This window comes from Schistosoma mansoni (assembly GCF_000237925.1).
Source record: "Schistosoma mansoni, WGS project CABG00000000 data, supercontig 0239, strain Puerto Rico, whole genome shotgun sequence".
In the NCBI taxonomy this organism is placed as follows: Eukaryota; Metazoa; Platyhelminthes; class Trematoda; order Strigeidida; family Schistosomatidae; genus Schistosoma; species Schistosoma mansoni.
This window is the reverse complement of record NW_017386103.1, coordinates 38,601-63,943: the sequence shown is the minus strand read 5'-3', so window position 1 is coordinate 63,943 and position 25,343 is coordinate 38,601. Positions and strand designations below refer to the sequence as shown.

Genomic DNA, 25,343 nt, shown 5'->3' with positions numbered 1-25,343 from the left:
CTTTACAGTAGTTGATTTTCAATGCCATTGGTGTCTCACTGCCTTCTCGAAGCCACGGTGTTGTTTACGAAAAGCGAATGTCCAGCGCTTTAACCAGGTTAGTGGACACTCCGAGTCCACCTAGGGGAGTTGGGAAACCCTGATTCCAAACCAATGGTGCACATGGGCTCCAGTATCCTAAGGGAACAAATGGCGTATGAATCAATCGTTGGTCACCGGCTACCATGGGACTACATCTCACGATGCTCTATTGCTTTGTGGATCAGATCTTTAGGTCAAAGGCTCTGAGTGTGGCCCCCTAAGAAAACCACCTGCTTCAGTTTGGACACCTGGGCAGTGTCACAGCACTCACACAAATCGAATGAGATTTGTATGGCGCATATTTATCTGGTGCTTCCTTGTACCAATATTTATGTGTTTAAATAATAATGATAATACTTAGTGAAAATATTTTTCCCTGTTTAGAATAATGTAGTGTTTGTTAATAGAAGGGAAATTGAATTTTTTCTATTGCAAATTATTCTGAAGAATACATTGGAATCAGATTATTGTAGAGTTTTAATCGAAATATTTCATCAGCATTCTGATATTTAGCACTGCTATTATTAGAAACATACTAATTTAAGTCAACAAAAAACTTAAGTTTTAACTGAGTTCAGACTTATACTCTTCAAACAGGCACATTAGATTTGCTACCAACTTAAATAGGAGAATTGATTACTAACGAGTTTTCAACCTTTAACTATCTTATTCAATCGGTAAATAAACAAAAAGCCAGGTTACTAACTGCTTTTCATTATAGTCAACTCTACGTAACTATGTTTAGCTTAGTAAAAATAGTCATTCCGAGATTACTTACTTACTTACGCCTGTTACTCCCAATGGTGCAGAGGCCGCCGACCAGCATTTTCCAACCCACTCTGTCCTGGGCCTTCTTTTCTAGTTCTATCTAATTTTTGTTCATTCTTCTCATGTCTGTCTCTATTTCTCAGCGTAATGTGTTCTCTGGTCTTCCTCTTCTCCTTTGGCCTTCAGGATTCCATGTGAGGGCATTCCGAGATTACTTATTTTAATTCACGTGAGACATGGTTTGGTTTCTTTTCATTTCACTCAGTATCGAACAATCAAAGTTGTGTTAGATATCCCAACGAATGATCATTCATTTAATTCCAAATTAGAGTATTTTCCTATTTCATTTTCTACGTTTATTTGATCTCGCTGGTCTGTTTCTACGGTTTTATCGCTCGTTTCTTAAATGACAATTTCTCGTTTGATGTTTCTATAATTGAGTATGCAAATGTCTTTTTAAGCGAAAACGTCAGATAAATGTGAAGTATTTGATAAACTTTGAAAAAGTGTTCTTTCTACTTTTTGACTAAGATATCTTCAAATTGGTCTTGCTTAAATCAGCGCCTAGTTTTATAGTAATGACAAATGGTCTTAAATGCATAAAAAGTTAGTCATTCATAAAGTATCACCATTTATTTTTCAGAAACATTTATACGAAATTCATGCAAGTTGCAAATACATTTAACCGACTAGTCTAAAATAGCACAAAACGTACATTTTAAATTCCACTGCTATCCATTATCAAAACTTTCTTTAAATATACCTGTTACTTGATGTCACTATCGTGACAATCCGCTGAAAATGTACATCTACCTATAGAGACTGGTCAATTGAACAGTCCTTAACATCAAAAACAGACAAATCCAAACCCTTACAAATGAAATGTTATACGAAATATCGGTGTTACTCATTCTTTTTTTTAAAATTTAGTAAATATTATTCACAATCACTTCGATTTTATTAATTCATCGGTTAAGTGCTCTGGCGCGAGACTGGCAGGTCCTGGGTTCGAATCTCGCGAGTGCGGGATCGTGGATGCACACTGCTGAGGAGTCCCATAATGGGACGAAACGCCGTCCAGTGCTTCCAGGTTTTCCGTGGTGGTCTAGCTTCAATTGACTCATGATTTCAACTTTGAAAAATTCATCTTGTTTTATTTATATATCTAGCTTACTGTGTGATTGGTTTCGTCGATAAATATGTAAATTGTTCTGCATTTTTGAGACATTTTCCTAAACATTCAACCAATATAATGGATGGATTTGGATTATAGCGTTTAATTTATAAAACAAATCTAAACATGAATTCTGCATCAAGTAACTTTCAGGTATGTTCAATGTTATCTTTATTGGTTTGTTTTTGGAAAATACAAACTTTTTGTTAATTAACCTGTTTATCTTAAGTTTATATATAATTTTTAAGTTTTATTGCAACATTACGTTAGGCAGGTATCTGGTTAGTTGATGGTTCATCGTTTTACTTATCTTTTGTTTTAACTTCAAGCCCTCTGGTTTTAGTTTAGACGATATCCTCTTCAGCCAAAACTAGTTATTTTATGAGTAGTAGTGGAAACTATCATCCATTCATGTTCATTTAAAATTTTTCTAATTTACCATAAAAGTGTGCATCTAGAAGAGAAGTATGCACAATATATTTAAACCTGGATTGTTAAGCTCTACGGTGGGAGTGCGCAGACGACATAGTTCTATATTGTGAAGACTGGTAAACTCCAGAGTTTCCTAAGTGTTTTGTATTAGAGATATTCGTGATGGCTTTAATGGATTTGTAAGTCTAGATCAACTTAAGTCCACCTCAACATGTGTTATGTGTGACTAATCATTGTCTACCTCTCCGCGTAACAGTGTGTGGCTTAAGAGTAGGTGTGAAGAAAGGTTAATATACTGTTAGAATTGTCGATTATTAGTCTAATTTGTTATCAGAAGGGGTTTTGTGGAGATTTAGTATTTTCATAGTTGAAAGCGTGAGTCAATTGAAGCTAGACCACCATGGCTCGAGACTGGTAGGCCCTGGGTTCGAATCTCGCGAGTGCGGGATCGTGGATGCGCACTGCTGAGGAGTCCCATAATAGGACGAAACGGCCGTCCAGTGCTTCCAGGTTCTCCATGGTAGTCTAATTTGTGTTATGATGTCAAAAATAACTGGTTGGAATTCATTGGGTGTTTGTGATAAGTGATGGAAACCTTAAATGATCTGGGTTGAAGTCGGTAACGGTCCATCAGATGCATTTATCATTTTTCTTCTAGCTTGTGGGTTTCCATATCATTTCATACTTTTGCTCCACAAATTTATTCCTTCTTTTCAAACCATGTTCTCTATATTTATTCTTTTTATCACATATACTACTATTATTTCGATTATCTTATTGTTTATCTTGGTATCTTTATTGTTACACCATTTCTATATGTTGATGTGTTTTGGCAATTCGGACCACAGTCCATCTGTTCAAGGTTCTTAAACCGGTTGTCATATCAAACTAAAATTCGAGCCATCGATTATGTAGTTGCACTCAACTTTCGAGTTCTGAAAGATTTTAAAATCTACCATATTTAGTAATGATTTGGAAGTTTAATGAATCACATTGACAAATAGCATGAATGAATCAATTTCTGGAGTTCCTCATAATTTTTGTTTGCCTATATTGTATAGTATAGGTAATCCTCAGTCTAACATTAGGAATAATGACCATGGTTATTAATTTTTTTGTCCTTGAAATTAACACGTGATATGTTCACTTGACTTTTCATAATCCATCACATTTTCTCTCCTTGACATAAACATGTACGATTATGATACATGAAACCTAAGATCTGGGATTATAGCTTGTACAATGTAACGTAAATCTCATTGGTTATTTTAAAAAAATGTAATATAACCATATAAAAGAATTTGGCTTTTATTGAACACATTTCCCTTTGTATAATAAATTCACGTATATTCTTATTAAGAAGTGACCGAAACCCTCTCAATTTTGAAATTTTACGTGAGAAGATATTAATTAGTAAACAAATTAAATGACAGAATAGCATACAAAAGTTCACCATTTCTGATATTTTTCAGTAACAAAAAATATCGAACAACCGATAATTAAAACGTACACGGAAGTTGTTCAGTTCGAAGTAAGTTCTTTTCATGAACTGACGTCAAGTAGAGAGCTGTTAGAAACCAGGTAACAGCTGTTTTATCTTAGTTTGTAACTTTTCAGAAGTACTCATTCATAACCGTGCTAAATATTATATTTATTTATCTTCTGACATGCTCTACAACAATATTCTCAAATTATTCGAAGCTTAGCAACTTGTCCTCGTTTCGTCATAAGAGTTTTGGTCCTTTTAACCACTCAATTCATTGATTTTTACTTCGTTATCTAGCGATAGTTTACGATCTACAGGGTTCTGTTCTCCTATAAGGTCGTATCTTCACGGATCTGGTTTAGACAGTTCATGTACAATCGTTAAACTTTTGTTCATGAATCTTTTCTATTTTTCGTGCATTATGTTTCAATGTTAGATGGTTGGGGACAGTCAGCAAGTGACCATAGGACTAAGTCCCAACTAGCACGAAAACTAGGTCCAAGGTTCTCTACCAATCGCTTCAAATCACCCAACATTAGTTGATGGGTTTCAGTAGTCATTGTAGTCAAAGACCAATTGTCTTGGTATCTATCTATCAAACTAATTAGTATTGTTTTTCGCACAAATTCCTTTTTTTCTCTCATAAATCTTTATATTATTGTGAAGCGAAAGGTCAGTGTCTATTTTGCTGAGTATTATTCTGTGTATCTTGTTATTAAAAATTACTGTTTTATTTAATGATCACCAATACAATTCGTGAATAAAGTGCACAACTCTACTACCGGATTGTCTAAATTCTAATGCTTTAAAAACATCATCATTATATATGAGACGATGGAGAAGGCGTCAGTGTATAAAGTTGGAGACAGATCAAATTGAAGGACAGCAATGTCAACAACCACAACCACAACAACGACAAAAACCACTATGTAAGTGTAAAACTTAATTAATATCAAATGCAGCATGAACAAATTAACATTTTTGATTATTCATTCATTTTATTTACATAATTTTATAATAGGAATATTTATCACAGTATCTAAAATAGTTTGATGTTATGCATATTATAGCAAGCTTATAGTGAAGTGTAAATATGTGGGGTAACAAACAACGCATTGGTCACTTTCATAAGGCTATATAGAAAGTGAAAGATAAATGTGAGTGGCCCATTGTAATTAAGTGAATGATCCGTCTCCGTTTGGGCATTATTAGAATATATATATATATATATATATATATATATATATATATATATATATCAGGGTCTACATTGTTTGTGAGCACCCTATTGACTCAGTATCCTTTCATTATAACTTAGCGAAATTCAGGGAATTTGTGTAAGAAATTACTAAAGCATTGTCATGTTTATAAAACATTCTGTCTTTGTTCTTCTTCTTCAGAAAATACAGTGCATATAAAACAAGATGAGACTGTCATAATAATCTGATGGCCTAGATAACAAAATAGGGCACCTTACTTAGATTGTACAAACGTTATTATAGTTAATTCGATAAAGTGTTTAGTAGCAGTAGTAGAAATGATCAATCTACTAAGAAAAGAAAAATGGGTTTAAATTTTTGGCGTTTTAATTGTCAAGTTAGATCACTAGTAGTCTTTTTAAAACTGCTAATGTTCGGTATTTTAACGAAATAAAATTATCCTTACTTACTTGCACCTATTACTTGTTGTAAGGAAGCATAGGCCACCCACTAGCATTCCCCATCGAACTCTGTTCTGGGCAATTCTTTCCAGTTGCTGTTCAGTCTTTTAATGTCTACTTCCGGTTCTCCACGCAGTGTTCCACGGTCTTCATTTTCTGCTTTTGCCTTCAGGATTTCAAGTTAGTTCTTGCTTCGTGATACAGTTTGATGATTTCCTCAATGTATGTCCTATCCACTTCCAACGTTTTTTCCTAATTTCCTATCCGTGTTGTATTTGAGGATTTTCCTTTTCTCCTATGCTATCGTTGAACTGTGTGAGAGGTAGCTTAATGGTTAAGATACTCAACTTTCAACCAATAAGTTCCATGTATGTATCTCGGTTCAAGTTGTCGTGCCCACATTGGCACAGCTAGATAAAATTGTCGGGGAAAATCCCCGAGTAGTAAAGTTAGTAACATTATTCGTGGTAATACAAAAGATTAATCACCAAAGATTCGAGTCAAGAAATAACTTGGTGGATAATCGAGTAGTATCGTTATTGTTTCTATAAAGGGAGTAGCTTAATGTCGACCACATAAACGTATGTTTTCTAAATGAGTTACTTGAAGTCAAAATTTATAAACCACTTAATGATAGAAAAGATTGTCGTCAAGGTGTATATATAATGTTTCTTTTTTCTGTCATCAATCACCAGTCATATCTATATTTTGAAGACTGTAATGGTGTTTTATTAGTACTGTACATTTTAAATGTGATGACCATCAAAAATATCATATGTTCTTCTTAAAAAGTCATCAAGTCTTTGTGTTATGCTTAGAGTTGAAGTTGATGAAAAAGAAAGATATGTACAATTAATTGTATCGTGCCATATACATTTGATGAGCCAAATCGATAAATAGAAGAAATTTTAAACCAATGACGTTCGTACACATTCATGACTGTTTTTCAATCGTCAACATTTCACTTTATGCCAATCAAATGTATCATAAAGAATGTGATAATATGGATATGAATATGAAAATGATTGAAGCCAAATGATAGTCGGTAGTTACCAGCTGATGTCTTTAGTCAGTCAGTTAGCAACAACGTAGAACATCGTACGTACGTACATCAGTTCAAGTTGCCATACCACATTATCACAGAGATAGAATTTTCGATTCAAATCCCATAGTGATAGAAGTAGTAAGAGTGTAAGCATTAATGTGAAAGATGAGGGTTTGAAGATGTTATTGAAGGAGTCTAATGTAGTGAAATAAATTTGGGAAGAGAAAAAAAAGAAAGAGGCATGAAAAATTCGGAAGATTAGAATTTGGGAGAACACAAAGATAGGATGCACCTTCTCCATTGCAAACGATTTTGAGCCACGTCATTCAAGGTCTTTAACCATCGGTTTTTATCATCTCTCGGATCCCAACCAGGTGGTGTACACCTACCAACATGGATCAGTCCACTTGTGAGTGACTTCATGGATTTGTGCCACGTTTTGGTCTGGCCGCCCCTAGCTTTCTTCCAACCTACTCTTATACCGTAAAACACCGCTCGTCGGGGCAGTCGTTGGTTGGGCATACGAAACACATGTCCCAGTCATCTCAACTGATGAAGTTTCATTGCTTCATCAATCGAATTGCCATCCTCACCTAGTACCCGTTTCCTAACAACTGCATTACTTACTCGGTGGTCTCAGGATATATGAGCAGTGTTTCGAGAACACCAATGTTCGAATGCTAGTAACCTACGAATATCCTCTACTCTTATCGGTCATGTTTCACTGCCATAAAGTAAAACAGAGCGAACTGCTGCGCAGTAAACCCGTCGTTTGTTTGGTAAACTGATATCTCGCCTACGCTCTAAATGACTGAGGTTGGCGAAAGTTAGATGAGTCTTCTGTATCCGTGCTGAGATTTTGTCACACACCAGACCACAAGGGCTGATGAGACTCCCAAGATAAGTGAGGCGGTCGACACGCTCAACTGCTTCACTCCCTATCATTAGTTCAGGTGCCGATACGACCCAATCCTGAAGTAACATTTTACACTTCGAGGGCGAGAATCGCATCCCGAACATGCCTGCATAGTTGCTTATAGTGGTCAGAAGACTCTGCATTTTGTCAGCGTCTTCACCAAATAAAACTATGTCGTCGGCGTATTCTAAGTCAACAAGTGATCCTCCCGGTAAAAGTTCAACTTCTGGAGATTGAGATGATGAAAGTGTTATTTCTAATAGCACGTCAACTACGAAGTTAAACAAGAATGGAGAGAGTGGACAGCCCTGACGAACACCACTTGAGGTAACCAATCCTGAAGACAGTTCGCCATAGGCTCTAACTCGACCAGTTGTGTTCGAGTAGAGAGCCTTTATGAGGTTATTGTACTTCTTTGGTACTCCTTTCAGTGACAAACACTGCCATAGAACCTCACGATCAACGGAGTCAAATATCGCCTTAAGGTCAAGTAATACTACGATTGTGGGACGTCTGAATGTGTGTCTATGTTCTAGGACCTGACGTAGAGTGAATATCTGGTCTATGCAACCACGTCCAGGTAGAAAACCAGCCTGGTTTTCTCTAGTCTGCTCTTCACAAGCTTTGGTTAGGCGTCCAAGTATTATTGAAGCTAATATTTTAGACACTATATTAGTCAAACTGATCCCTCTGTGATTGTCACAGGAGGACTTTTGTCCTTTCTTATAGGCTGGCACAATCAGTGATTGGGACCAGTCAGATGGAATTAAGTTCAGTTCCCAGATTCTACCTAAGACCTCAGTCAATCTCGCTGCTAGTACTGGACCACTATCCTTAAAAATCTCAGGAGTAAACCTGTCAGGGCCTGCTGCTCTCCCTCGCTTTAGATGTCCTATAGCTTTTTCAACCTCGTAGAGAGTTGGAGGACTTACATCAATTTTCCATTCAGGACGACTGGGGATCGTGGGTAACTGAAGTGTGGCTGAAGGCCAGTTGAACTGATCCCTATAGTGTTCTTCCCATCGATCCAATCTCCTGGATTGAGAATGAATGATATGTCCATCTTTTTCCGAGATAGTTTCGCTGACAGTTTAGCTCCTAATACCGGTTTCTTTAGCAAGTCTGAACAGTTGTCTGCTGTTACCTATTGCCGCTGCCTTTTCCATCTCTCTTGCTTTCGCTACCCACCACTGTTTACGATCATTTCGTAGGCTTCTTATTAGCCTGTGATTAAGCTGACTCCGCTCTTCGTTATGTTCAGATCCAGATGGGATGAGTTTTCGAGCATCTATCAGTGCGGTAGATGCTGCTGAGATTCAGTGTTTCTCCCTAACCTTATCGTTCACTGTACTATCAGATGTCACTGCTGTTTCCACAACTTTTCGGATGTCATTCCACGCTGCTTTGGGGTAGGCACAACTTACATGTCTGCCTAACTGTTTTTCTAGTTGTTCCTGAAATATATTTTAGTTTGCTTATCATTAAGTAGACCCCTAAGAGGTTTCCTTGTAGTGTGTTTCCTGCGTCCAGTAAGACGCAGACAGATACGTACTCACACTAGAGCATGATCTGAATCTAAGTATATGCTACAGAATGAGCGACAGTCTTCTATCGAGTCCCTTTATCGGTGGCTGATAGCAATGCGATCTATTTGGATCCAACGTTGGGACGAATTCGGGGGTCGCCATGTCAAATGATGTTTTTCCTTATGCTTAAAGTTAGTATTTGCAAGAAACAGGCGGTTATCTGAGCATAGCTGCAACGCACGACCGCCTTTATTTGTTCTTTTAGCCACGACACCATAAGATCCACCCAGCTGTCTTCCCCTTTCGCTTAGTTTACCTACTTGAGCACTAAAGTCACTAGCCACTATTTCTACATCAGAGCGCCTAGCTTTTCGGAGAAGGTCGGAAAATTTCCTGTAAAACCCACCTTTTACATCATGCAATGCTATACTTACGCCAGCGAGACCACGGGAAGCAGCATCAGGGCTTCTAGAAATACGAAGCCTGAATGGAGTTGGTTCTTTATTTTGACATGGTGGGGTCAAATGAATGACGCTACTCGGATTCTGTATGCGTGTTTCGGAGACGCAGCACACATCGATGGTGGGAGATTCTAAAGTCCTAGCTAAGGAAGCCTCTTGTCCTGTTTGGCACAGTGTTCGGGCTTTAAAAGCTCTTATATGTAGTTTAGAGCGTGGTTTCAGGAGACCAGGAATAACGTTCCGTGTACCCGAATCGTTTTCCCTAACGGTGCGAGATGACAAAGGGACGTGAGGTGGGTTAGTCGTGGAGACAAGAGAGTTATTAGGAGGTGTAAGAAGGATTTGAATGTGACCAACTTGGTCTCGTGTGTTGTTACGGGTATGAGGGCCGATATCACTTCCCGGCTGCTCACACTGTAGAAGGATATTTCTTGAGGGACCTGAATGGTAAGTTGGATTAATGTTGGTCTTAACGACCTGGGAGCGTGACCGCAGAGTTCAAGGGACAACTGCTTGAGGCCGGTTACGCACGGACTTTTTGTGGGGGATTTTTGACGTGTTAGCTCCGTACTTCAAAGGACCTTACCTCCGGAGACGGAAATCCTTGAGGTAAGATGAGGTGTGACATTCTTATGGTCGACCTATTCTAACCCCTTCCTTCCTTCCTTGTGAGAAGGCAGCGTCGCTATTATTCTGGTTGTCCGAGAAAAACACCTCTGCTGTCATACCGCTCTACAGTCAGTAGTACAGCTTCGCCCTCAGACATTGAGTTGCTGCTTTTAGTCTTACCGTTCTCCAATCGACCTGCCTGGCTTGGTAGAACCTACAGGAACATATGTTTCAGCTTGGTTGGGTCATCACGATAGGCAAGCCCGACCACCACGTCAATGTAGCAACTACGGTCGGGGGTACCGGTAGTAGTGTGATACCTCTATGGTTTTCACATATTCTGAGATCTTCGTTTGGTATCTTGATGAGATATCTTTCTTTCCAGTCCATCAGTGGCACTTGTCCCTCCAAATCTTCCTGGATAGAATATGGAGCGTATTCGCAATTGCTTTTATGTCCCAAAACCTCCTGACACGTTGGAGTTAGTTCTTCTTTGATCCTTTCCCAATTGTCCTTTCTAGTAGTTTCTTCTTCTTTCAGCAGATCTTGTAAGGCTTGGAACCTATTGCTGAGAGCTATCTTGAATTTGTTGTTTGTCAGTATCTCGAATGGAATTCTGTATTATACCTTTGTAATGCTGTTTCCTCAGTTGCCTAGTGTTTTTTAGCTTCAGTTTCATCTTAGTAACCGCCAAGTGGTGATCTTAAGCTATGTCAGCTCCTCTCCTCTTTCTCACATCTTCCACTGACCTTGTGAATGTTTTAGTGATGCAAATATGATCTATCTGGTTCTCTGTGGTATGGTCCGGTGATATCCAAGTAGCTTTATTTTTGCGTTTGTATGGAAATATTGTGCCGCCTATAAACATTTTGTTGAATGCATATAGATTTGCAAGTCTCTCACCATTTTCATTTCTCTCTCCCAGTCCATGTTGTCCCATGATATCTTCATATCCGGTGTTGTCCATTCCGACTTTGGTGTTTAGGTCTCCCATCAGGATGGTCAGGTCGTTTCCTAGGCACATCACTATGATCGATTGCAGCCTCTCGTAGAACTGAACTTTATCGTCGTCATTGCTATCATTACTGGGTGCATAACATTGGATAATATTCATTGTAATTCCCTCTTTTGCTTTGATGATCCTGGGTCCATGAGATTATTATCCTATAAGTGCATTACGTGCTTCTTTGGATAGCATCAGAGCAACTCACTGGGTGTGCGCAGCATTTTCTTCTTTGTGAACGGAGTACAGCAGCATCTCTCCCATATCTAGCCTTTGCTGTCCAGCTTGGGTCCAATGGGATTCGCTTATTCCGAGGATCGCCACGTTGTATCTCCTCATTTTCGTTGCTATTTGACTGGTCTTCCTGGTCTCCTACATCGTCTGGACGTTGCATGTGTCTATATTGATTGTTGCTGCGGTTGTTATAAGTGGCGTCGGCCTCGTGACTTCCGAAGAATCTCAGCTTTCATCATGAGGCGTCGTAATTCTTCTGAATGGAGATCGTTCAACCCAGAGGACAGAGTTTAAATAGTTTAATTTATTTAATCTGGTAACCGTGCCCCCAAATGCCCTGGTACGGCCGAGAGTGGATAGAGTCCGCTCTCCCTCTCCAAATGCTCTCACATGGCCAGCGAATATATAGCCTCTGCCAGGGAAGTCCTACTCACTGCCTTCTCGTGGCGGGGGTGTTGTTTACGAAATTGAGAGGACGAAAAGCGAATGTCCGGCGCTTTAACCGGGTTGGTGGACAAGGCGAGTCCACCTAGGGGAGTTGGAAAACCCTGATTCCAAACCAATGGTGCACATGGGCTCCAGTATCCTAAGGGAACAAATGGCGTATGAATCAATCGTTGGTCACCGGCTACCATGGGACTACATCTCACGATGCTCCACTGCTTTGTGGATCAGATCTTTAGGTCAAAGGCTCCGAGTGTGGCCCCCTAAGAAAACCACCTGCTTCAGTTTGGGCACCTGGGTAGTATCACAGCCCTCATACAAATCAAATGAGATTTGTATGGCGCATATGTATCTGGTGCTTCCTTGTACCAATATTTATGTGTTTAAATAAAAAATAAATACAAATAAATAATCTGGTAACCTTAGAGAAGTTACAGTCTACAATGCCATCATAGAAACAAATTTTAAGAGTTAAGGACAACATAATATCTGTATGTTTTTTTTAAAGGATTACCACGAAATGTTTTACATCCAAAGGCTATAAGATATTTTGATCTAAATAAATACATTCATGTATTTCTTCGTAATTGCATATGCCTTTCTTTTTACGTTCTATAGATGATGATTTCGTTTCAAACACGAATCATTTCCAAAATTCAAGTGTTAATCTTAATCAATGTATGGACGATATTCATAGGACAAATTCCGTGTTAGCAATTAATGAACTTTCAAATTGTAGTGGTGATACTTCGATTACTACTACTTCTACTATTGACGTTATTTATACTAATAGTAATAATAATAATAGTGATCGAAGTTATCAGTCATTAACTACAAACACTTTAGTCGCTAATCGATCGAATACAGATGCTGAATTTTGTATGGTATCTAATTCGACGCCGGTAATGTTTAATGGTGGTGTAACATCTCCTGGAAATTATAAAAAAATATTAATTGATCGATACTTGTTGAGCCAATCAATGTCACATTGTGGTACAATCTATGAATCAATCAATCCATTTACTAAGATGGTAAATATTATTAGTGTATTTACTGATATATTTTCTTTACAACAGTTTTCATAAAAAATTAATTTAGTTTTTGAAACAGCTAAATATCATTCAGTCATGAACCTAAAGGTTTTTACACTTATCAACTTTTGGGAGTTTTCACCTCAAAGATAATCAGATTTTCTTTTCAAACTGAAATTGTATCGTATAGAATCCAAGCTGGTGATGTGCCAGGTTAGGCTGAACCTATAACATGCTTTGGAGAAAAACACTTGCTAAGTGAGTGATCTAAATGTGGGCGAGGTCACTGTGTATAGATTACTCACCCAGACAAGGTTACCGGCCACATATTCTTGTTTTGTTCAGTTCAGTGTTATACATATACGCATAACTTATACACATTAGTGGCTTAATTATGGTGATATCAATTAAATCAGGCTTCTTGTTTACAATATCTTTAAACTGTTCTTGTTTATTTTATCTTATTATCGTTTCCTAAAGTCTATTGTTTTACGGTGGAGAGATATTTTTTGTCTTATTATGGTAATGGTAAACAACTTAGATAATTAGGTAACAAAATACATGTTTTTTTATTCCATGAAGCGATTCGTACATCAAATGAATGTGGGAAAAGATAGTTTTCGTATATTTATTTGCTCATCCTCTTGAAATAGATAATTTTTTTCAATAAATATGGTCTTTAACTATTGTTCAGTATGAAGATAGTAGTTTATCACAAATTTATCCAAAAAATTATTAATATCAGTCCTTGATACGTCATAGTTACGTAGTTCCGATGATCTGAGTACTAGATTAGAACAGTTGTTCAATGCTCCCTGCTTTCCTGTGGCTGCCTGTCTTGCTAGTCGGATCATAAATTCAACTATAGTGGAAAGTATTTTCATTATTTTACTAAATAGTTTGTAGAGACTTGCTCAATTTAACAAGCATTTACAACAAAGTCCCACATTACCCAGAAAACCTTTAAAAACTTTTCTAGTTTAAAAATTCTCAGAATTACACACCCTCCGCAACTATACGAGATTATATAAAGTATTGAAGTTTAATAATACATCGACTCAGATTTTAAAAGTCATGTAAGAAATACAGGAAGTGGATAGGCGCATACGTTGGTAGAAGTATAATATAATGACGATTTTGGGCTATTTGCCAGTCTATCAAGAAACGCTGCTTAGATATGAAACAATTAACAATAGAAATTAGTAAAATAACAACTTTGGTCGTAATAATTAACCCTCACAAGTCAAATTATTCCTTGTAGTAAAGAAAGGAGAGTTTACTTATAGACGTACATATTAATAGTCGGGCTAGTGTTGTGCGTTAGGGTTATTATCACACAGAGTTTCCATCAACTGACATCAGTTATAATGCATAAGGGTTAGAGTTATGTATTAAGACTTAAACTGGAGTTATGAGGTAGGCTTACTAATAAAAGTCACAATTTTCAACACAAACTGACATCATCTATAATCCATTACCTTCCCACCTTCCTATTTACAAAACTGAGAAACTTAAGATTGAGATTTTGAGTGAGAGTAAGAAACTGAGAATATCATCAAACTTCACCAAATGCTTGATAACGCAATGAACAACATCATGTACTTTAAGACACAGTCGGCCTTGGGAGAAGGTATGCTATGTAACTTAGTCTAGCCACCGTTCAAAACTCACATTTCGGTTGCTGGGTAAATATTTTTCATTGGTTTCAAATATTTTAAAAACCAAATAGTGCCGATTTTCACGTGATTGATAATGATACGTTATCTATTACTGGCATTATCCTAATTCTGATTGGTCAACTCAAGGTCGTCGGCATAATTTACTTTCATCTATATTTGCTATCTTATACACAGGTATAAAAGAGCTACATCGCACGCGAGTAGTTGACAAGGTCAAATATTTGTTTGCGGAATAAATGGAAAGATTAGAATAATTTATCTGTCTAAAGGTTAAAATAAATCACACAGGCGTGTATCAATACTAGTTGCTACAACTTGTTAGGAATTACCCTGTCCCAAAATAAAAAAAATAATCAATGAGTTCGAACAACTCATTATACAAAAATAAATGTATTTTTATGCGTAAAATCTCAACTTGAAAAAACAAAATAATATGTTTGATAGATTGACATGCAACGATGTTTAGAGGTCATTTTAGCATCTAATAAATGTAGGACTATCAAATATTAGTCAACCTTTTATCCTTTCCAAAAGTTAAGTAGTGTTAAAACAATTCTCTGATTAGTGAAGAAAATTTAAAAAATCCATGGGATAAAGATTTTTTAAAATCATAAACAAAGAATTTTAAGTATTAACTTAACATGGTAATTTATTGGTACAACTGTGAAGCAAGGTGTTAATAGGACTATTTAGTAAATCCAGTATACAGTTTCAAATTGATCACGTGACGATTAAAAAAATTTTCAAACAGTGAAATCTGAAAGAGATAATTAAATTGAAATTTTGAGAATGTTTTTTTTGTTGGTGAATTTGAATATGCGTTTCAATCTCCCAATCAGAACCTTGGTACATGTGTTCGTCGGTCCGAGTTGTCATATTATGTCAACAAAATGAGATGAATTTATCAAGATAGATACCAGAGTAGTAGAATTAATAACAGTATCAATGTTAGTAAGCAAACATTAGGCATAGACGGTATGATTACAGAGCAAAGAAGGAATTCGTGAAGTAAAATTTAAATCTAAATGAATACAATAAGCGAATGCATCTACATCATCGAGACTGATTCTGTTTCATATCATCAACATCTCCAACCAATCCTCCCACCCTTGAACATTTTTCAGTTAATGATTTAAGTTACCCTAATTCTAGTACCTTATTGACTGGAAATCTGATACCAGGATCTCTGAAAAAATGACTCCATTGTTTTATTAGTTAAATAAAGCTATCACGCATATACATGAGATATAAAATAACTAACATTCATGTGAATAATTAAAACAAGGAAAATAGAGTGCTTCAACGAAATCTCTTTTTCAAAGATTTCATTTTGAATGTTTTACAAAATTGTGTTGGTTATGGACATCTGGAATCACAAACTGTACTTCTGAAATGAAAACTTATTCAATCTCTTTTTAATATCATAATCGTAATCTATGGCTTTATTTTTTCTCCTAATGACAAGCCGTGACCAGTGGAGCTAAACTGTGTCGGGTGTGAGACAATTACCCACCGACGACAATAGAAGATGGTTACGCGACATCGTAGATTGGTTGAGGTTAGACATTAACATCTGTGGATGCCGGCTCAGTGATCTGGAGGTTAAGTGTTTGCCCACGAGACCGTGGGTGCTTGGTTTGAATCTTGTGTGCGGAATCGCACTGCTGAGGAGTCACTTGATAGGACAAATGACCGTCCGATGCTTCCAGGCTTTCAATGGAAATCTAAAGTTGATCGATCCATGAGTTCAATGAAATTAATAATCTTCGTTTAATTGCTGATTGTTTGTTTCTTTTCTAATTTCTACAACACTATTTTATCACTCATTATACAATTAATACTTCTATTTGTGTATTATTTCTTTCATACTATAATCAATAAATTGTTTTCAGTAACAAGCAGGTTACAAATTATCACAGTTTTAAGAATGAGGTCATTTTAATGAGTCATCTTTCTTTCTTGGTTTGTATCTTATTGTGTATTTACAATTATCACAGAGCTAAAGAACTAATCAAATCCGAAACCAAACACCAGCCAATTGTGCGAAAAATTTGTATCTCAGGAGGATAATTTTACAATGACGTACTTTATGAGCTTGTTTGAACTCAAAATATGTCAATTGTCTGTATATTTTCTATCATATTTCCTTTTCCATTGCTCATGTATATGTCTAGTGGATTTCGTGTTATTTTGTACTCTTTAATACTGTACTTTTATGTTAATTAAGTTTTCATAAATTCTTAATTACGAATTGATCCTAGCTAGACCACCGTCGAAAACCTGGAAGCTCTGGATTACTGTTTCATCCTAATATTGGACTTCAGCAGTGCTCATACGTGCTCGGAATCAAACCTAAGGCCTTCGGTGTCTCGTAAGGAATTTTAACCTTTCAATTACGGTGCCAGATTCAATGGTTTACAAGTTTAAGTGACCATTTTCTACTACCTTCAGTGGATAGCTGTCAAACTCGATATGGTTGAACTCTGCTAGTCGCTGCTTCTCACTATAACTCCAAGGGTATCAATGTAGGGCATTGTGGAGATTATAAAATTGTCATAGATTTCAAACCACAAACTGGTCTTAATTTCTGTTTCTCTTAACCAATTTAAATTATGTCACAAAATTTCAAATATTAGATAATTCTATGATCGGTTATGATTTCATTTTCATGTCTTTTGATCCATTAATAATGCTACAAAATAATGAATCTTTTGTTTTCTGTGATATGGGAGTTGTGCTTGTTAGCTATATATCCTGTTCATTTATTTTAGCTGTGGTGTTTTTAATAGTTTTGTTTAATGCAGTTACGGTGTATTTCATTCCAAGATCTTTCGTATCGGAATGTGTATTTCATGTTCAATGTTCCGTGGTATTGATTATTTGTTCAGTTAGTATTTAATTTTTGGTAAATGTTCTTTCATTGTTCCTGTTTGTTATTTATATTAATTCTTTAACTTAATAGTAAGTTAAATAATTAATTTTATTTCTCATTGTTTCTCTGCTATTACGTTATAAGTGCTTTTTTAATATGTTTTAGGTACATGTCCCATTATTGCAAGGAGAACAGACAGATTTGAGCAATGAAAAAGCTATGAAGGTGCCGTTAAATACAGATACGAATTATCACTTGGAAACTAAAAGTACTATACCTGAAGAGTTGATCAATAGAAAGGAATCTAATTCATGTATTATCATACTTGTTATTTGTTTATGTTGTTTCAATCTATTTAGTATGACTGTATAGCGTTATTAATATTTGTCAGATCTGTTTAGAACTAAAATACGTTTTATCCTATTAGGGTAAAACAATAATATACTGGCGCTCTTGAGCGACCAATCAAAATTAAGCTAATCGTTGCATGAACTTAAAACGTTGAGGACAGCTTGCTGCACTTCTTGACAAAGTTGAAATTGGTAAAGTTACCAGCAGTTGAGTAAATCATGTTTATCTACAGAACGTTAAAAAATCATATGCAAGAGGTTTTCTGCGGCTTAATTAGACCAAGTTTCAGTTTCTTTCTGACGTTAGCGTAGCTTCTAAATGATAACGTTACTTTCTCAGTTACAATTTAAAAGAAATACTGATCCAACAGTTTCAGATAGCATCATATGACAAAAAATCTGTAACTCAAAGTTCAGTGTATCTGTTTCTATACAGTTGTCGAGTTATACTGGTATATTTGGCTTTAACATAGAAAAGGCTTTTTCTGTACCTAAACAGTGTTTTATTAAATAACAATAACTACTTACACAGAACAATGACTTAGTGGTTAAAATAATCAACGTTCAACCGAAAGGTTACAAATTCGAACCCTTTTTAACCTGCTTCATGTAATAAATAAAGAGATAAGTAATCAATGTATTCATCAGGTACTTAGGTATAGTCAAAAGTTCAAAAATGAGAGCTAATTATATCAATCTAGTTGCCTAGACTGAAGTAGGTCAAATATCCTAGGCACTCAACTACTGCTTGGTTTATGCAAACAATGCGTATCATTAGCTCCTAGTTTCAAAGTTTGTCTGAAAATGGAAAATGTAAATGTATATTTAGTGAATGAGTTTTTAAGTAACTTTCATTCTCCTTTTTCTCATAGTTTTTAGGTTTATGTTAATATTTTATATATCTTACGTTGTGCATAGCTTATATCACCAGTAAATTGAGTGTTTTGCATCTTTTTTTACGAATTTAGCGGACAATCAAATCAGAAATTTCCAATCTCTCTTGAGAAAGTTGCTTTGTGATATTTTAACAAGAGAACTATTGGCTAATAAATATAAAGATAAACCGTACATGATTCAGTCAACCGTTTCTTCCAATCACAAGAGATATTGTAATACATTCAATCCAAATGTTACTTTACAGAATCCTATCATCACCATCAATGATAGGATTTACAATCCTGATTCTTCAAATACTGAAACAAAACTGTCTTTTAATAGCGAAAATTATGAGGAAGCTATTTCAACTCCATGTTTTGATCCTAATGTGGGACATGAGGTGCTTGTTTATATTTTTTTTGTTTTCATTTTTGACTACATAATTTTTAGTTAGCAATATATACCACGAAGCGCAATTACTGTAGTAAATGTTGGTCTAGATAGGCATTTAGTTGGTCATTAGAATTTCGACAACTATTTGGTAATTCTTTTCTTTACCATCTTGAATAAAGTAAAAACAACAAACCATGAAGAATAAGGTGAATTCATGTACTTCGGGTTTTTTTGTTCAGCTGCTTACAATCAAAAAACAATAGTAATTATTATTTACAACCAATGTACATACTTTGTATCATCTTAATGAAGATTAGCAAAATAACGACAAGTATAGATAGATTACGGAGTGGTGAAGTGGAATAACACTTATATGTTACTAACTTTTAAAGTTCTTGGAGGATACTATAAGAACTTTCGTCTAAATTCGAATAAATAGTTTCACAGTATTTGGGCTCCGATTTGGTATGAGACATTAAGGAAGAAGAATGTGTTCCTAAATCCTAGCGAAACCTTGGATTTATTTACAATTCATTCGCTGAGATTTTACAAATACATTCTTTCTCCTTACTGCCTTGGAAAAAAGTTTAAAACATATGCAGACATGTTTAGAAAATGAAAATTAATGTTATTCACAAAATTGGATAGATCAATCGAGTAAAATGGGCAAAACTGGAAAATGAAGTAAGAATAAGGAATAGACATTATCACCGAGTTTGTGAAAGAATATATTACGTAACTGAGCGGTGAAAAATATGAGTCACTAGAGTAGTAGGAGGTTTACAGCTATATCCCTTTGAATATCTAGGTTCAGTTTCCATCTTTCAGTAGCGGTGGTCTCACGGAAACTTAGCCAGTTCTTTGTTGATTATCATGGACGGTTTTGAAACATTAAAATTCTCTTCAACATCAAGTAGATGACTGCAGTGACACTGTAGAAAACACATTGAGTGTTTCCATTCTCGTTAATTATTCCCTATTAACAAATATCTTGATGTCAAGTTAAGCGAAAGTATTTTGTTTGATTTCCTGTTGAAATATACCATAGAGCTGATCCTCTGGAGGTATAATGGAGTATACAAAAGTGCACTTGTTAAATAAATGACGAACAACAAATTATCACATCTATTTTTTTCATACGTAGCTGGCTAAACTTTTGTAAAAGTTGACAATTACTTGCTCCGTTTCACCCTTTTATCTTTTTCTACAAACTATGACAATATCATATCATTGTTTAATTTTATCTTACAGTTCTTGAATGAATTACAATCACTATTGCGCAATAACTGTTATTCAAACGGTATGAAGGCAAGTGATCATCAACCAACTGCAATGCAAATTTTAAGTCATGAGAAGAATAGTTCATTGTATACATGCTTGGGCAGTTCAAAATCATCATTATTGAAAATTAATCCAAACAATCAATTAACAACTCCTTTACTTGGTATGCGTAATTCAGTTGATAAGTTATTGTGTCCAGAAGTGATTAAGAAAAATTCAGTGGATGCTAGTAAACCAAAACATTCACAAAAATCATTTTATCATTCATTAGCAGAGACATCTATGAGTCGAATTTCAAAGGATTTCATAAATAATAACAATACTGTTAATACTACTACCACTACTACTGTATTCTCTCCTAATTTTTTACATTCACTTCATTGTTCAGTAAAAAATCCTAATATTCAAAATTCAACGTTAAATTCTTTATTGTTGGTATGTAGTCAACCATGTACAACAATGTCAATTGATTCAGAATTATCGACGTTAACTTCATCGACATGTAGTACTCACAAACAGCAACAATATCCATCAGTTGAAACATCCGTATCGCATCCTTCAAGTCCTTTATTCAAATATCGACATCCAATGGGTATATCACTTTTTTACTGTCCGTATAATCATTTTTATAAGAAATGTTTAGAAAGTAGAAAAACATTATTACATATGGTAGTAGTGGTAATCTCAGTAGTATAAGTGTTGTTAGTAGCTACGTCGTTAATAATAATAGTAACCTTAGTACACCATGGGCTAAATAAGGATTTTATAGGATACTGCTCAGTGATTATTTAGTGCATAAAAATTGTATATACAGTTTCACCCTTATATCAATGTAATCATGTATTTGTGTGCTGTCATTATTATTATTATATTTTTTCATCTGGCACAATTTTATGTGATTGAATGGGATGCTCTATCCTACTGAGATGTTGAAAGTCATGATGAAGCCAATATATCATTCATATCAACTACGGAACAAATGATCTTATTTATTTCATTTAAACACAAATATTGGTACAAAGGGGGAACCAGATATATATGCGCCGCACAAATCTCATTTGATTTGTGTGAGGGCTGTAATACTACTCAGGTGTCCAAACTGAAGCAGGTGGTTTTCTTAGGGGGCCACACCCCGAGCCTTTGACCTATAGGTCTGACCCACAAAGTAGTGGAGCATCGTAAGAAGATGTAGTCCAATGGTAGCCGGTGACCAACGATTGATTCATACGCCATTTGTTCCCTTAGGATACTGGAGCCCATGTGCACCATTGGTTTGGAATCAGGGTTTCCCAACTCCCCTAGGTGGACTTCCCATATCCACCAACTCTGTTAAGGCACCGGACATTCGCTTTTCGTCCTCTCAATTCGGGATACAACACCCCCGCCATGAGAAGGCAGTGAGTAGGACTTCCGTGGCAGTGGTTATTTGTACGTGGCCATGTGAGAGCGTTTCGGGAGGGAGAGCTAACTCTCCCCACTCTCGGCCGTACCAGGGCATTCGGGGGCAAACAAAAGACTAAGAAAATGACTTATATTTAAACTTTGCAGAGATGTTATTTTGACTTTTTCCAATAAGTCATTCGGTTGACTTAGTTCAGTTCAATCAAGTTTTTTTAGGCTGATTAAGTAATTTATCACTCCCGAATACCAAGTTGACATCAATCGGTGACCATCGTAATCTCTGTAAAGAATTTATTTACTTATATATTAATTTATGTGTTTACTTCGTTATTACACCCTTTATTTTAGATGATCACAAATTTTCGACTACATCTCCTCATTCATCATTATTATCATCAATTCATATTACGCCAGAAAAATGTTTTCACACCACTATTATTACTTCTACCACTCCTATTACTACTATTATTACCACTAATTCGAAAATAAGTGAACAAACTAATACACATCAGTCTCATTTACCTTTTACAATCACTTCAATTAGTCCTACTCAAATAAATACCCCTAATGTTAATCAGATTTCTATGTTTAATGATAATAATAATAGTAATGATAATAATCTCGTTCAAAGTTATTGCGACCTACAATTTATGGACATTGATAATTATCAATGTAAAAACTCATCAAACTGTAAACAAACTGTGTCGAATGGTACTGATAATTGTACTACGTTTAACACATTTTCATCCATACCAACACTTAATTCTAATAAACATAGTAATACTACTTCTACTACTACTACTACTACTACTAATGATACTAACAAGAGTAGTAGTATTAATAGTTCACTTATTCAGCATAGAACTTCAAATGGTTTGTTTGTATGCATGGTATGTTCTCGTCAGTTTACTCGTTCCGATATGCTTGTAAGACATGCTCATGTGCATACAGGTCATAAACCATTTGAATGTACAATATGTGGTCAAGCATTTAGTCGATCTGATCATTTATCTACACATCAACGAACACATACTGGTCAAAGACCGTATCAATGTTCATTATGTTATTATTCTGCATCTCGACGTGATATGATTACCAGACACTTAAGAGTACATCAAAGAAAAGTAAGTTTTTACCATAATTTCTTCGAAAATTTCATATTTTATTCAATTTTTTCAGATGTATGATACATTTCAAGAATTAGATTCAAATGATCGTACCAGGCAAATAATTTCCACGTTGATTATTCTACCAACTATCATAGTCTGTTTTACTCAATTCTACTTTCTTTTGAAATTCTTCATATTCTTATTCTTATCTTTATCATTGAAGCAATGTCAGGAATCATTCGGTTTGATATCGCGTGTTCGAGCTCAGTGACAATAACTCTATTGATGTCATCATTTAGAAACAGCAGCCTCGGTGGCTTGGACATGTTTTCCGAATTTCATTCAAACGTCTTCCACATTGTTTACTAATTACCAATACTAGGACTGAATCGGAAAAAAGCAGAGTGGTATTCGGTTAATTGCTTGAGACAGTGATGGAAAAGAAATTTATGTAGGACTGAAATCTCTCGATTATCCGATCTAATCTTATGACTGGCGCGCTTTAATAATGTTAGGAAACAAAGTAGCAGTTTCTTTCATTTAGCTATCATTTTGCATAGCTTTTTATACAGAAAAAGGAAATTTATATTCATGACGATTACCAACTTTCCTTCATCTTGAGGTGTATTTGGTAACATTATGCCGTTCATTAAATTTTGTCAAGATAGTTTTGATAAACTCTGGCACATATTCTACACAATCATTTTATAGCAGCATGTTTTGTGGGAAGTTCAGTCTTTGTATAGGGATGCTATGCCTGCTTGTAAATTTCAAGAACATTTCCCTCCCAGTGTTCAATATATGTGCAATATCTGGCGTTTTTTCCGTTCATTAAGTGGGTGAATGCTTGGTACAAGAACATAGTTTTTAGTGGACATTTCATTGCAAGCCTTAACTTTGATTGCATCTTTCATATGACAAGTCGAGATGCGACACAGTGGCGAGTCCACGAAAAACATGCATAAATAACTTTAGATGATTAAAATGAGTTCCACAGTGAAAACCACACTCTCATATGGAGGATTGACACATTAAATGAACGGAAAAATGCTAGATATCACACTTACTAAGCATTAAAAAAAGGTGGTTATCATCACATTATATATATATATATATATATATATATATATATATATATATACTCTAAAACACATAGTTGTAGTGTAGCTGAAGTCAAATTTTTTTAAAACAAGTTAGCACAGTCAGTGCGAGTACATAAACCAGTGGAGTGTACTAGCGGAACTGTGAAGCAAAAAATCTGTGCATATAGAACAGTAAGGAATGAGCACAAAAGTGGCGCATGTTTGTGCTTGGCAGATGAATAAAAGCTACCCACTCTGAAATTAGACTGTATGTAAGTGGTGTGCATTTGCTCAAATATAATCGGCAAATTCATTCTTAACAATATATATATAAACTCATTTATGTTACTTCTTTTAACTAAGTAGGAAATATAGCCTATTTTTTCTTTCTAGGGCCAAATAGTTTCAACCAATGAAAGTGGTGGAGCTTTGAAATTACATTTTACTATAAACTTTTCACAGTCTTCTAAGTATTCTCTGAAACATAAAGGAGACAGAAATACTAGTTCTCTAGTGAATGTAACAGATAATCGTTCTTCAGTGATATCACAGTCTTCTCATCTCAATAGTTTTCATTAGAGCATATATATAACCTCACTGGAAAAATCGGAACAATATTTGAATGCATTTTCAATTTAGCACATAAACAATTATCAGCTGAATGACAGTCGAATTTTGCTATGATAAAATCACTCCATACTTTTGTTAAGGTAAGCAACAATTTTTATCATAATTTTAAATTTTGAATTTACCATATATATATATCAGAGCTTATATGTAGTGCATCGTTTGGAGATGGATGTGCTCAAGTTACTATATATTACTTACTTAATTCCGTTACATCTCGTGAAGAAGCATAAGGCACCCACCAGCATACATGTCTGCTTCCAATTCTTGACACATTGCGTTCTTTGACCTTCCTCTTTTCTTTTTCCCTTCATGATTCTAAGCTAAGGCTTGCCTCGTGATGCAGTTTGATGATTTCCTCAATACATGTCCTGTCTACTTCCAGCATTTTTTCCTAATCTCCTCTTCAACTATGTATTATATACAAGAAAGCCCAATTCATTAAACTTTAATTTAGTAGAGAGTAATTCTAAGAAATCGCTATTTCTGAAACTAATCAGAGCTATGACGATAAATATAGGTGTTTTAAACGTGATTCCTCAATTATTTTGAGAACAATGATTTGGATATTTTCATTTATATTTTATAAGCTGAGCCGTCATGTTGTAGATTTGTTTTTATTCATTTGCTCAAACTGAAGCAAGTAGAATGTAGTTAAAACCGGTGGACCAGTGCATTATGATGTCGTGTCTGATAAATTGTAATCATTTGGTTTGTTTTAGAAATATGTTATATTTTACAAGAGAATAATTACGAAATTGATCTGCAAGTGCAACACTATGAAAAGGGAAAAAAATACACTG

The 25,343-nt window shown here is 35.5% G+C and overlaps 1 protein-coding gene across 1 annotated transcript; it reads left to right on the top strand.

Moving 5' to 3' along the window:
- Positions 1-12,519: 12,519 nt before the first annotated feature.
- On the top strand, positions 12,520-24,578 carry Smp_149680 (early growth response protein, putative; the record flags this gene model as incomplete). Its single annotated transcript, XM_018792617.1, has 6 exons — positions 12,520-12,870; positions 17,587-17,734; positions 18,740-19,047; positions 20,292-20,999; positions 22,628-22,846; positions 24,483-24,578. The coding sequence occupies 6 exons, from the start codon at positions 12,520-12,522 to the stop codon at positions 24,576-24,578; spliced, it is 1,830 nt and encodes a 609-aa protein (XP_018644245.1).
- Positions 24,579-25,343: the final 765 nt, after the last annotated feature.